The sequence below is a fragment of the Pipistrellus hanaki genome (genome assembly GCF_964339955.1).
Source record: "Pipistrellus hanaki genome assembly, chromosome: 5".
Classification (NCBI taxonomy): domain Eukaryota; kingdom Metazoa; phylum Chordata; class Mammalia; order Chiroptera; family Vespertilionidae; genus Pipistrellus; species Pipistrellus hanaki.
In genome coordinates this window covers 89160304-89174193 of record NC_140507.1, presented here as the reverse complement: position 1 = coordinate 89174193, position 13890 = coordinate 89160304, and the positions used below count along the sequence as shown (strand labels likewise).

Here is a 13890-nt window from a genome sequence, read left to right as displayed (position 1 = left end):
AAAATAAAAATTAAGGTGCATGATTTTATTTGACTTACTGAAACCAGTACAACCTTTATCTGAAATTGCTAATAAATTTAGTATAAAATTTCTTATTCTACTGCTTAGCAAGTTAGTAAAGACATGGTCCTCATGATAAGCTAATATTATTTACTGGAAAGCACAGAATGGCATACAGTTCCCTTATAGTTCTGCCAGTATATTCTAATATTAATCTGCATATCTTCCTTGCTAATCAACACTAGAAATTTGTTTTTGTTCACAATCTTCTAAAAGAGCCAATGCCAATAAAAAAGAAGCCAAACTCCTTTGACCTTAAAAGAAAATTAAAGCCTAGGGCCCATCCTCCTGCCCCCTCTGGGGTATAAGATTAGCTTAAACCCACCATGTAACAGAGTTGCTTTATTGGGGTGAGGTTGGGAAGGAAGATGACGAGGAGTAAAATTGATAAACCATCAGGCAAACTCATCAAGAAACAAAGAGAGAGGATCCAAATAAATAAAATCAGAAACAAAGTGGAGGAGTGACCACTGACACCACAGAAATACAAAGGATTGTAAGAAAATACTATGAACAATTATATGCCAACAAGCTGGACAGTGTGGATGAAACGGACAAATTCCTAGAAAAATACAATCTCCCAAAACTGAATCAGAAAGAATCAGAAAACCTGAATAGGCAAATAATAACTGATGAAATAGAAGCAATTCCCAGCAAACAAAGGCCCAGGACCGCGTGGCTTTACAGGGGAGTGTTACCAAACATTCAAAGAAGAACAAACACCTATACTCCTCAAACTATTTCAGAAAGTCCAAGAGGAAGGAACACTGCCAAGTTCTTTTTATGAGGCCAGCATGATCCTAATTCCAAAACCAGAGAAAGACACTACAAAGAAAGAGAATTATAAGCCAATATCCCTGATTAGCATAGATGCTAAAATCCTCAATAAAATATTAGCAAATCACATCTAGAAATATATTAAAAAGATCATACACCATGATCAATTGGGATTTATTCCAGGAATGCAAGGCTGGTACAATATTCACAAATCAATAAATGTGATACATCACATAAACAAATTGAAAGACAAAAATCACATGATCATATCAATAGATGGGAAAAAGTTGGATCAACAATATCCAACACCCATTTTTGATAAAAACATCTCAGCAAAGAGGGAATAGAGGGAGCATATCTCAACTTGATAAAGGCCATATATGACACACCTACAGTGAACATCATACTCAACGGGCAAAATCTAAAAGCATTTCTCCTAAGAACAGGAACAAGACAGGGATGTCTGCTTTCACTACTCTTATTCAACATAGCACTGAAAGTCCTAGCCACAGCAATCAGACAAGAAGAAGAAATAGAAGGCATCCAAATTGGAAAGGAGAAAGTAAAACTTTCATTATTCACAGATGACATGATATTGTACATAGAAAACCCTAAAGACTACACCAAAAACTACTAGATTTAATAAATGAATTTGGCAATGTAGCAGGATATAAAATCAGCACCCAAAAATGTACGGCTTTTTGGTACACTAATAGTAAATTTCAGAGAGAGAAACTAAACAAATAATCCCATTTACCATTGCAACAAAAAATTAAGATACTTAGGAATAAACTTAACCAAGGAAGTAAAAGACTTGTATGCACAAAACTACAGGACAATGAAAAAAGTGGTTAAGCCAGTCTGGCGTGGCTCAGTAATTGAGCATCAACCTATGAACCTGGAGATCACGATTCGATTTCCAGCCAGAGCACATGCCCGAGTTGTGGGCTCAATCCCTAATGTGGGGAATGCAGGAGGCAGCCAACCAATGATTCTCTCTCATCATTGATGTTTCTATCTCTCTCTCCCTCCCCTTTCCTCTCTGAAATCAATAAAAACATTTTTAAATAAAAATAGATAATGGAAGATATAAACAAGTGAAAGAATATACCAGGTGTAGTGGATTGGTATAATTAACATCATTAAATGTCCATACTACCGGAGGCAATCTACAGATTCAACACAATCCATATTAAAATACCAATGGCATATTTCACAGAGCTAGAATACATACTCCAAAATTTTTTATGGAACCAAAAAGACCCCAAATAGCTGCAGCAATCTTCAGAAAGAAGAACAAAGTTGGAGAAATCACAATACCAAGTATCAAGTTATACTACAAAACCACTATAATCAAAACAGCCTGAGACTGGAACAAGAATGGCATAGATCAATGGAGCAGAACAGAGGCCCCAGAAATCAACCCAAGCCAATACGCTCAATTAATATTTGACAAAGCAGGCAAGAGCATACAATGAAGTCAAGAGAGTCTCTTCAATAAATGGTGTTGGGAAAATTGGACCAAAAAGAATGAAACTAGATCACCAACTTACACCATACACAAAATAAACTCAAAATGGGGGGGTGGGGGGGAGACTTAAATATATCTTTTTAATACTAGTATATTGCTGGATTCAAGCAGCAAAATCTCAGATATCTCTTGTAGTAATATGTTTATGAATACATCTCTTAGGGCAAAGGAAACTAAGGAGAAAATAAACAAATGGCCGAAGCCGGTTTTGCTCAGTGGACAGAGCGTCGGCCTGCGAACTGGAGGGTCCCGGGTTCGATTCCGGTCAAGGGCATGTACCTTGGTTGCGGGCACACCCCCAATGGGGGGTGTGCAAGAGGCAGCTAATCGATGACTCTCTCTCATTGATGTTTCTGGCTCTCTATCCCTCTCTCTTCCTCTCTGTAAAAAATCAATAAAAATATATTTTTAAAAAAAGAAAAAATAAATAAAATAAACAAATGGACTACATCAAAATAAAATGCTTCTGCATAGAAAAAAAAAATGCCTTCAACAAAAAAGAGAAGAGAGCCCACTATATGGGAGAACATATTTGGCAATGATACATTTGATAAATATATAAGAAACTCATACCACTTAACAAAAGGAAGACAATCCAATTTAAAAAAAAAAAAAAAAAAAGGTAAAGGACCTCTTCTCCAAAGAGGACATACAGATAAATGGCCAAGAAACGTATAAAAAAAAATGCTCAAAGTCACTGATCATCAGAGAGATGCAAATTAAAATGATGATGAGATAACTCCTCACACCAGTCAGAATAGCTATCATCAACAAATAAACGAATGACAAGTGCTGGCCAGGATGTGGAGAAAAGGGAACCCTAGTATACTGCTGGTGGGAATGAAGACTGGTGTAGCCACTGTTGAAATGATTTTTGGAGTTTCCTCAAAAAAATGAAATATGGAACTGCCATTTGACCCAATGATCCCACTTCTAGGAATATATCCCAAGAAACCCAAAACACCAATCAGAAAGAATGTATGTACCCTCATAACAGCACAATGTATAATTGCTAAGATCTGAAAACAGCTCAAGTGCCCATCGGTAGATAAGTGGATAAAAAGCTATGGTGCCGAAAACCGGTTTGGCTCAGTGGTAGAGCGTCAGTCTGCGGACTGAAAGGTCCCGGGTTCGATTCCGGTCAAGGGCATGTACCTTGGTTGCGGGCACATCCCCGGTAGGGGGTGTGCAAGAGGCAGCTGGTCGATGTTTCTCTCTCATCGATGTTTCTAGCTCTCTATCTCTCTCCCTTCCTCTCTGTAAAAAATCAATTAAAAAAAAAAAAAAGCTTTGGTATATTTATACCATGAAATACTATGCAGCAATAAAAAAGAATCTCTTGCCCTTTAAGACAGCATGGAATGAAAGGACCTTAAAAGTATCATGATAAGTGAAATAGGTCAGTCAGAGAAAGACAAGTATCATCTGATCACACTCATATGTGAAATCTAACAAAATAAACTGATGAACAGAGTGGGCCCAGAGACATGGAAGCATGGAACAGAGTGCAGAATCTTGGAGTGAAGGCAGGGGAGGATGGGTCGATGGGAGGTAATCAACCAAAGACCTTGTATGCATATATGCATAGCCCATGGACATACACAATAGGGTGGTAATGGCCAGGGGAGAGGAGGTGCGGGGGCAGACAGGAGGGAGTCAATGGGGAAGACATGTGTAAAGAAAAAAAAAACAAAAAAAATTTAAATATATTGTATTTTACTGATTTTTTACAGAGAGTAAGAGAGAAGGATAGAGAGTTAGAAACATTGATGAGAGAGAAACATTGATCAGCTGTCTCTTACACACCCCCTACTGGGGATGTGCCCGCAACCAAGGTACATGCCCTTGACTGGAATTGAACCTGGGACCTTTCAGTCCACAGGCCAAAGCTCTATCCACCGAGCCAAAATGGTTTCGGCAACAACAAAAATTTCTTAAATGGGTGTTGGATTTTGTCTAATGCTCTTTCTGTGTTTATTGATATGATCATGTGACTTTTGTCTTTTAATTTATTTATGTGATGTATCACATTTATTGACTTATGAATATTGTACCAGCCTTGCATTCCCAAAATAAATCCCACTTGGTCATATTGCTGGATTCAATTTGCTAATATTTTTGTTGAGGATCTTAGCATTTGTGTTTATCAGGGACATTTGGCCTGAAGTTCTCTTTCTTTGTGGTGTCTTTATCTGGTTTTGGAATTAGGATCACACTAGCCTCATAAAAAGAACTTGGAAGTGTTCCTTCCTTTTTGATTTTTGGGGGAAGTTGAAGGGGAAGACAGGCAGTTGTTTGTTTGTTTGTTTGTTTGTCTCCCTTAACAAAGAAGCCAGCCATCTCAAGGTGCTTCTCATTAAAGTAAAAAGGGAACTTGAGAATTTGATACCTATATTCAGCAGGGTATATAACACCTTGAACCCCCACCCAATTTGCTCCTCAGATTAGCTGATACCTATCTACACTACAAATGAAATAGATTCACTTGCCTTCCTTTTTTAATAAATTGCTTGCTTTAATAAGTTGGCATTATCACAGCACAATCAGAGTCTATCATTTAAATTCATTTGTTCAAGAACCGGGAGGGGATATGCCTCTCCCTCTGACTCGGTTGGCTGTCCAATGACACCTTTTCTAGGGTCTCTGGGCTGCCTGTACCAAAGCCATCCTATTGCTTACTTTAGGTCTTTGAGTTTGTAAGGCTGCCATGCAGGCCTCCCCGAGCTTGTCAAGTTTAGTGTGTGGCCACACTATCTTGCACGCAAGTTACTGCTGTTGTTCCAGAACTTAAGGAGGAGGTTGGGGAGAAGAGAGTACAAGGAAATGATTAGTCACTCTTAAATGTCCCAATCTGGGCCCCAGTCACTGAGCCACTGCTGGGAACTCAGCAACCTTCCCCTTCAGGCCCCCCCCCCTTCACTTTCTGCCTGCTCCTTCACACACACACACACACACACACACACACACACACACCCTCTGCTGCAGCCTTCCGCCAGCCGTTTCTACCGAGGAAAAGGAATCATGTCATATGTCCGCTAATCCAGAACCTCCACTCTTTCAACCCCTTTGCTGATGCAAGTAAGGGCAATACACCCAAGTTACTGTTTTTGTTCCAGAACTTCCAGCTAGCCCTGAGGATTATATTCATACAAGAATTCAACAGAGAAATCGCAGGAAGACCCTTACTATTGTCCAAGGGCTCACTGATGACTACAATCAAAAGAAACTAGTTGAGGCATTTAAGAAGAAAATTGCCTTCAATGGTACTGTAATTGGGCATATAGAATATGGAGAAGTAGTTCAGCGACAGGGTGACCAGCATAAGAACATATGCCAGTTCCTCGTAGAGATTGGACTGGCTAAGGACACCAGGTGAATGTTCCAGCTGAGTTTTAAGTACTTTTGGCTCACAGAAGCTTAAGTGAGGATTTCCTTGCAATGAGTAGAATTTCCCTTCTGTCCCTTGTCAAAAGTTTAAAAACTCACACCTTGTATAATGTAACCATTTAGAGTCTGCTTTTAACTTGAACTAGTGTAACTCCTTCATGCAATAAGCTAAAAAGAGCCATAAAAATAGATAGATAGATAGATAGATAGATAGATAGATAGATAGATAGATAGATATCCCAGTCTGGAAATGACATGGTTCATCCAGTCTCTGCCAATCCATTCATCAGGCAGATCCTTTCATGGTTCTAGCCCACCATTCAAAATGAATCACGAGAACCCCCAGCCTGGGCTGAACCCCCGAACAGGCAGCGCTGAGCCCCAAGTTATGGGCCAGACCCTGGGGACCCAGGCTCCGGCAGGGGGAGACGGGGCTGTGAGGCAGAATTCCGGGGGATGGCGAAAGGCGGGGCCCCCGGAGTCGCGCGCACTTGGCGCGCAGAGGACTGAATGTTGACTCTGATGCTGGACTACCCTAGCCGGAAGAAACAAAGCCTCAGGCGGTGGCGCTGAGCCTCAGTCCAGACCGCCCCGAACTCCAGGTCTGGGCCAGTCCCTGGGGACCCAGGCTCGGGCAGGGGGAGACGGAGCTGTGAGGTGGAGTCCTGGGAGCGCGGCGAAAGGCCAAGCCCCCGGAGTCGCACACACTGCGCGCAGAGGACAGTCTGTTGACTCTGATCCTGGACTCCCCTAATGGGAGGGAGAAAGAAAGTTCCAGTCTGGAGGAACGCGATGAGGAGCAGGAGCCCCTGCCGGACACCGACCAGCCGGGCGCCAGCAAGGAGCCGGGCGACGGGGCCCCCAGGGGCGGGGGGTGCCCCTGAGCCTTCGACTGCTGAGCGCGGGCAACGGAGCCAAGGACGGGGGCTGCTTCCTGGGCGGCGCCGACCCTGGTAACAGGCTGAAGCAGCGCAGGAGCCTGCAGAGAACAAAGGGGTGCCACAGGCCAACCTGCTGAGCTCCCAGGACAAGGAGGAAGAAACCAAAGAAGTTCTTAATGTGAAGAAATCAAGTGAGAGCAAATGATAGTAAAATTACTTAAGAATACAAAGAAGATCTTGAAAAATCAAAGACTAAGTCAGAACTCAACGCACCAGCCAACATTGCAACATAAATGCGTTGTTTTTTTTTTTTAAAAAAAAAAAAAAAAAGAAAAAAAAAGAGAAAAAAGGGACAGAATGTTGGAACAGCGGCGACCAGGCCTAGAGTGGCCAGGCACAAGGCAGTGGCAGCTGGGCCCGGAGCAGCAGTGGCCAGGCCCCAGAGCAGCAGCAGCCAGAACAAGAGCATCAACGGCCAGCACTGGAGCAGCCAGACCTGGGGCAGTGGCAGCCAGGCCTGAGGCAGAGGCGGCCAAGCCCAGGGTGGCCAGTCCAGGAACACCCAGACACGGAGTGGCCGGGCCCGGAGAAGCCGGGCCCAGAGCAGCCGGGTTGGGAGCAGCCAGGCCCAGAACAGCAGTAGCCAAGCACGGAGCATCCAGGCTGGGAGCGGCCAGGCTCGGAGCACCCGGGTCGGGTGCGGCCAGGCCCGGAGCAGCGGCTGCCAGGCTGGGAGCGGCCAGGCCCGGAGCAGCCGGGTCTGGTGCGGCCAGGCCCAGAGCAGCCGGGTCTGGTGCGGCCAGGCCCGGAGCAGCGGCTGTCAGGCTGGGAGCGGCCAGGCCCAGAGCAACAGCTGCCAGGCTAGGAGCGGCCAGGCCCGGAGCAGCCGGGTCTGGTGCGGCCAGGCCCAGAGCAGTGGCTGCCAGGCTGGGAGTGGCCAGGCCTGGAGAAGCGGCTGCCAGGCTGGGAGCGGCCAGGCCCGGAGCAACCGGGTCGGGTGCGGCCAGGCCAGGAGCAGCGGCTGCCAGGCTGGGAGCGGCCAGGCCCGGAGCAGCCGAGTCTGGTGCGGCCAGGCCCGGAGCAGTGGCTGCCAGGCTGGGAGTGGCCAGGCCCGGAGCAGCAGCTGCCGGGCTGGGAGCGGCCAGGCCCGGAGCAGCCGGGTCTGGTGCGGCCAGGCCCGGAGCAGCAGCTGACAGGCTGGGAGCGGCCAGGCCCGGAGCGGCCGGGACCGGAGCAACCGGGCCCAGAGCAGCCGGGTCGGGTGCGGCCAGGCCTGTAGCAGCAACAGCCAAGTCCAGAGCAACTAGGTCGGGAGTGGCAGTGACCAGACCCGGAGCAGCTGGTTGTGGAATGAACCAGAGCAACAGAGGCCAGGCCCGGAGCAGCCAGGCCCGAAACAGCTCACTCCTCGCCTATCCCTGCCCACGGCTGCCTCTCAGACATGGCTGGAAACTTTTGCGGGAACTTGAGGGTCTGCTGAATCAAGTGATGAAGGCTTAGATCTGGATGTGTTGAGTTAGTATAGCGCTGGGGTGTTGATCTGTGAGTGCCTTGGGTGGGGCCTGGATGAGGCTGGTTGACCTATTTGGAAATGTCTTTTGTGTGAAATGTATCATTGGGCATGTGGAGGTATTATTGATATGAGAAAACGCTAAGTAACAGATTTACTATCTGAAAAGGGATTTACTATCGGGGAAAGGGAGGGAGGAAGAGACTGAATATAAACTGTGCACCTATGGATGAGGACAATGGGGGATGGGGAGGGGGCAGAGGGTGGGGTGGGAACCTGGTGGAGGGGGGAAGAAATGAGGAACCTTTGTAATAATATGAACAATAAAGATTGATTAAAAAAAATAAATAAATAAATAAAAAATTTTAAAAAAATGAATCACATAAACAACCTGAATTTGCTTAATTTCCCCTGGATACTAAAGACAGGATTTCAATGCAAACAGTATCATCCTCAGACAACACCAGGAAGGAAGTGGGAAAGTAACACAGGGAAGACAAGGACACCATAAGAAAGAATTGGCATTGTTAAGCAGGTGGCTCCTAAAGGCCTCTGGGGCAATCATGTGGAATAGGCCTCAGAGTTTTCTAGGCCAAGAGCAGAGAGTGTTGGGTTCTTGTCCTCTAACTCACATCTGTCATTGAAATATATCCCATTCAGCACAACAATAATAACACAATATGGTGAGCAGAATAATGTCCCTTTAAAGAGGCCCATGTCCTAATCCCCAGAACCTATGGATGTATTAGCTACGTGGAAAAATGAGAATGAAGGTTCCATATAGAAATAGGGTTCCTGATCCACTGACCTTAAAATAGTAAGGTCATATGAAATTATCCAGGGGCCCCAAATGTAATAGCAAGTGTCCCTTAAATGTGGAAGAGGAGACAAAGGGTCAGTATTTGAGCAGTGCAAAGAAAGAAAGATCCCTGTCGCTGTTGGCTTCGAAGGTGGAGGAAGGGGCCACCAGCCAAGTAGTGCAGGCCACCTCCAGGAGCTGAAAAAGCAAGAAAACAGAACCTCTGGAAAGAAACACAGCCTTGTCAACACCTTGATTTCAGCATTATGAGGCTTGTTTTGGGTCTGACTTCCAGAACTGTAAGATAATAAATTTGAATTGTCTTATGTCAATAAGTTTGTTGTGATTTGTTACAGTAACAAATTGAAAGTGAATGCACATACCTGAAATAATGTTTTTTCAAAATGCATATGAAGAAAATCATAAAATTTTGCTGAAGAATATTTTAAAGGTACCTGAATAAATAACTGGTTCATGAATGAATAATAGACAGACAGACAATGTATATACACATGTATATTCCCAACCAAAATTACAAACTGACTCAGAATTGTATCGAGGCAATAAAATGCACAGTAATAGAAAGAAACATCGAGAGAAGACAATGTCATGGTGTAAATCAACCATCTTATAGAACTGTAGTAACTAAAGCATTGGCAAAGAACACAGTAAGTTCAATGGCAGGCTTAATGCAGTGTGTGACTTTATTAAGAGGATATCATGGGGGCTGAGTTGGGGCACTAAGCCTTTGGAGGGAGAAAGGATTCTCAGAATCTCAAGATCTCAAATACTTCAGTTCAGGAGGAATAAAATCAGAAGTGGGTGGGACCAGAGACTAACTAGCAGAGGGCATGACCAAACTGCCCAGTCCTGAAGAATGCACAGGGGGCAGGGGTGAGAGTGGGGGACAGTGGCCCTCAGAGGCCTGGGCACAGAGCTGAGGGCTTCTCGCAGATCCAGAATTGTTCTTCATTACATAAGCTATCATTCCAGCCATCACCGGACAGTTCCACACAGTCCTCATCTCCAACATTGTTAGGTTCCCCTTCTTTCCAGAAGCTGTGAACACCATCAAAGCTATGAGTTCCCTCCCTGACCCAGAGCCACCCTTGGACCAGTTGGTCTATGGCCTTTGGTAGCAAATTTCTAAGGACCAGCTAGAGAGGATGGTGAATTCAGAGACAGAAATGTGGGTTCAAATACCACCTCCCTCAATCAGTGCTAGCAAAATAAAAATACGAATTCCTATGCTCATACATAGACTTAGAGAACCAAACCCCCTATGCCACCACTCAGGATTCTGCATCTCAGCCTATTTTCTCGGGTGATACTTTCCAACCCCAGAGTCTGGGCAACCCTGGCTTTAGGTACAGGTCTTTTCCCTACCCTCCCCCTCCCAGGCCATTGTCGCTGGCAAGTCACCTGATATGTAAGGAGCTGTTGTCCACCCATTTCCAGGACCCTTCACTGTGCTCATCACTGAGACCAATCCAGGCGTCCTTGTTCTTTCTGATATCCCAAGATTTCAGGAATTTCTGGGGGTGGGGAAGGGATGGGTTATCAAGAGGAAGATTGGTGAAGGCCACCCATCCCATGTCTGCCCACATTCTCATGGTCCCCTGCCTCCCACCGAAGTCTTTCTGGGTCCTAGACTGCATCCCCTACTTAAGTTGTATGTGTTCACATGTGCATTAATGCTGTGAATGTGTGGGAATGTATTAACTTATGTCTCAGTTCACTTATATGTCAAGAGAGAAATTACTCTGAGTTTCCTTTCTTTACATACATGGGTTCCTTTTACATGACCTTCCCAGGTCCATCATGGTTTCTCCTCCAGGAAGCCTTCTCTGACTGCATCGCCCCCAAACCTCCATCTCTTAGAGAGCAGAGGAGGATGGCAGAAGGCTTTTTGTTGACCCAGACAGGAACCATGCCTGGCCTACCTGCTCCTCAGCATTGCTAATGACCACCAGCTGGGCCCTCATGTCCTCGCAGGCAGAGACAGAAGCTTTCCAGGGGCTCTGAATCTTGGAGAAGAAATAGCAGCTTCCCTGGAAGAAGTCCCAGTTCCAGGGGCAGTGACGGCACAGGCCAGCTGGGGAGCAGGGACGAGATTGGAACAGCTGGGGAGACAGGCTGCTAGGTTCCCAGGCCCCCAACACAGGCATCAGATATGGGAAACCCAGGGCCAGGCCCCTGTTCAGCTATCAGCGCAGTCTCCAAGAAGCCCACGAGAAAGATCCCATTCTGCCATGCCATTTTCAGAATGGCAGCCATGGGAGGTGAGCCTCAGCCCCACCAATGACTCCACATCTCCCTCCTGACCTTGATGCTTGAACCTTACTCAGGGTGGCATTCATCCTGGTCAGCTGATGGACGATCTCCTCCAGGTCTGATTGCAAAACAGCCACTGGAAGAAGACGACTTCAGTTATTAAGCACCTACTGTGTGTTTGGTGCAGGGAGGGCCCATGATTTCTGCATCTCATGGTAACCGCAGCAGCCCATTAGGCAAACAAGAAGTGTGAGCCTTTGGCAGTGACTTGCTTGGCATCCTGGCCCCTAGGGCCTCACACAGGGGTCTGGTCTCCTCCCCCAGTCCTGCCTGCCCTCCACCCCACAGCAGTGACTCGTCCAACGTCACCCAGCTCAGAGCCCTTCCCATTCCAGAACCCAGCCTTCAGCCCTCACCCGGGTTGTGGCTCTCCTGGTCTTCCACCTTTCTTGGCAGAGATTGTTGGATCCTGGAGACTGCAACAGAGCAGAGAATTCCCCTTAACTGAGTGCCGACAGTATCTCTGATCCTGTGCTACCTTTGGTTTCAAGATCTGAGAACCTAACCCTTGAGAGAAGTAGTAACCAGCCTACCGTCACACCGGAGATGACAGAGTCCAAATATCCCAGCCCTAGTGGTTTTGAGGGCTGTGGAAAAGGGCAAAGACCAACCCAGAGGGAAAACCCCAAGAGGCTCAGCACTCCCAGCCCCTAGCCCGGAACTCACCTTGAATCAGGGTGATCAGCATGAGCATGAAGAGACCCAAAGAGAAGAGGACCAGTATCAGATGCAGAGGGGCCCGGGTTAGACACTCTGTTACAGAATGGGCAGAGCTGGGAGTTAGGGACAGAACCTGCCTCAACCCACCCATGCTAGAGGTGGCCTCCCAGCTGCCCTTTTCCCCGGGTACTTGTTCCTGAACCACCCATCCCAGTACCTGGCAAACTTCTTGAGCTCCTCGACAGCCAAGGGTCTCTCTCAGATGATCTCTGGCTTTGAAATATCTCCCTCTCCTCTGAACAGGACAGAATGTATTCATCTGAGCTTCAAAGCCCTGATGGAGACCAGACCCTCTTCCCTCCTTGCAGGCTGGAGGCCAGACCTGGACTCCCCCAGGACCCTGGAGCCCTGCCCTCCCCACCATTACCCCATAATGGGGGCTCACCTGGTTCTTTGGGAATAAACATCTCTGCCATCTTCTTCTCTTCTCTGTTCTGTCCAGCTCCTCCCTGGACTACGGTTTTTATAACCTCATGTATTGTCCTAGGCACCCCTCCAGGGGACATTCCTCCCAAACTCAGGAAGAAGAATGAGGAACTATGTGGGGAAACCCACTTCCTCCCAGAAAATTTGGGTAGAGATGAAATGCCTGACACAGCTATGAGATAAATCATTTAGGGTGGGACAGAAGTTTGAGGTCATGCTAGTTGAGGAGGCACTGCTCCAACCCCCACATAATTCTGGAAACTTCGGCCCCACCTTATCAGAGCCTCAGTTTCCTCAGCTGTAAAATGGGACAATTACCCTGCTTTGTACTGTAATGTGAAGTCTAATACAGTGCACTAGTAATGGTTATGAATTTCCGGTCGCAATGATAAATACTCAGCAGTAATGGCACTTAGCGCACACACACCCCAGAACCCTGTGCTGTGCTGTGCATTCATTCTACCTTGCTGCAACAAATAAGAAGCCACAACTGTGCCCCTGGTGGTCTTTGGCTGAGGAGCACTGACAGAAAAGGGTAGTTAGGCCAGGATCGGTTTGGCTCAGTGGATAGAGCGTCAGCCTGCGGACTGAAAGGTCCTGGGTTCAATTCCAGGCAAGAGTATGTACCTTGGTTGCGGGCACATCCCCAGTAGAGGGTGTGCAAGAGGCAGCTGATCGATGATTCTCTCTCATCGATGTTTCTAACTCTCTATCTCTTTCTTCCTCTCTGTGAAAAATCAATAAAATATTTTTTTTTTTTTTTAAGAAAAGGGTAGTTATTATCCTGCTTTAGAGCTGAGGACAGAAACAGAGAGAAACTGCCTGGGGTCACACAGCCTGGAAGTGATGGGCTGGGAGCTAGACCAGGCAGGTGGACCTCTGAGTCCCTGCTTAACGACTGCACGAAGCGGGTACCCTTTCTCGTTTGCAATTACTATTTTGTAGAGATTTACTTTGAAACTATGTGTACCAAGTTTTGAATTTATTTATGTATGGACGCCTGCCTTCCTATCTGGTTCAAGTCAGTTTTATGTTACTACCTTTAATTTTTAAAATATACTTTTATTATTGATTTCAGAGAGGAAGGTAGAGGGAGATAGAAACATCACTGATGAGAGAATCATTGATAGGCTGCCTCCTGCATGCCCCACCCTGGGGATCAAGCCCACAATCCGGACATATGCCCTGACTGGGAATTGAACCATGACCTCCAGCTTCAAAGGGTGATGATCAACCATTGAGTCATGTCAGCAGGGCACTCTTTAATTTTAATCTAAAGTGAATTTCTTTGTCCAATAGTGGGGTAAAGATGTAATGACTACTCTAAGGAGAAGTTCTCTTCAGACCAAAAAACAAAGCAGGAAACTCCATAGAAATAACAATTTATTATAGGGTTATTTACTTACGGGAAGATTGGGCTAGAGCAGAGCAGACAACCCAGAGGTCTGTGCAAATTATTCTTTAC

At 46.2% G+C, this 13890-nt stretch overlaps 1 protein-coding gene across 1 annotated transcript; it reads right to left on the bottom strand.

Moving 5' to 3' along the window:
* Nucleotides 1-9447: 9447 nt before the first annotated feature.
* Nucleotides 9448-12530, bottom strand: LOC311622900 (CD209 antigen-like protein C). The gene is made up of 8 exons (XM_084884391.1): nt 12385-12530; nt 12157-12234; nt 11946-12032; nt 11636-11695; nt 11290-11355; nt 10889-11040; nt 10368-10480; nt 9448-10004 (listed from the first exon to the last, which is right to left on the bottom strand). Exons 1-8 carry the CDS (start codon nt 12503-12505, stop codon nt 9863-9865), a joined length of 819 nt encoding a protein of 272 aa, XP_084740517.1. The 5' UTR covers nt 12506-12530; the 3' UTR covers nt 9448-9862.
* Between the last annotated feature and the right edge of the window lie 1360 nt (nt 12531-13890).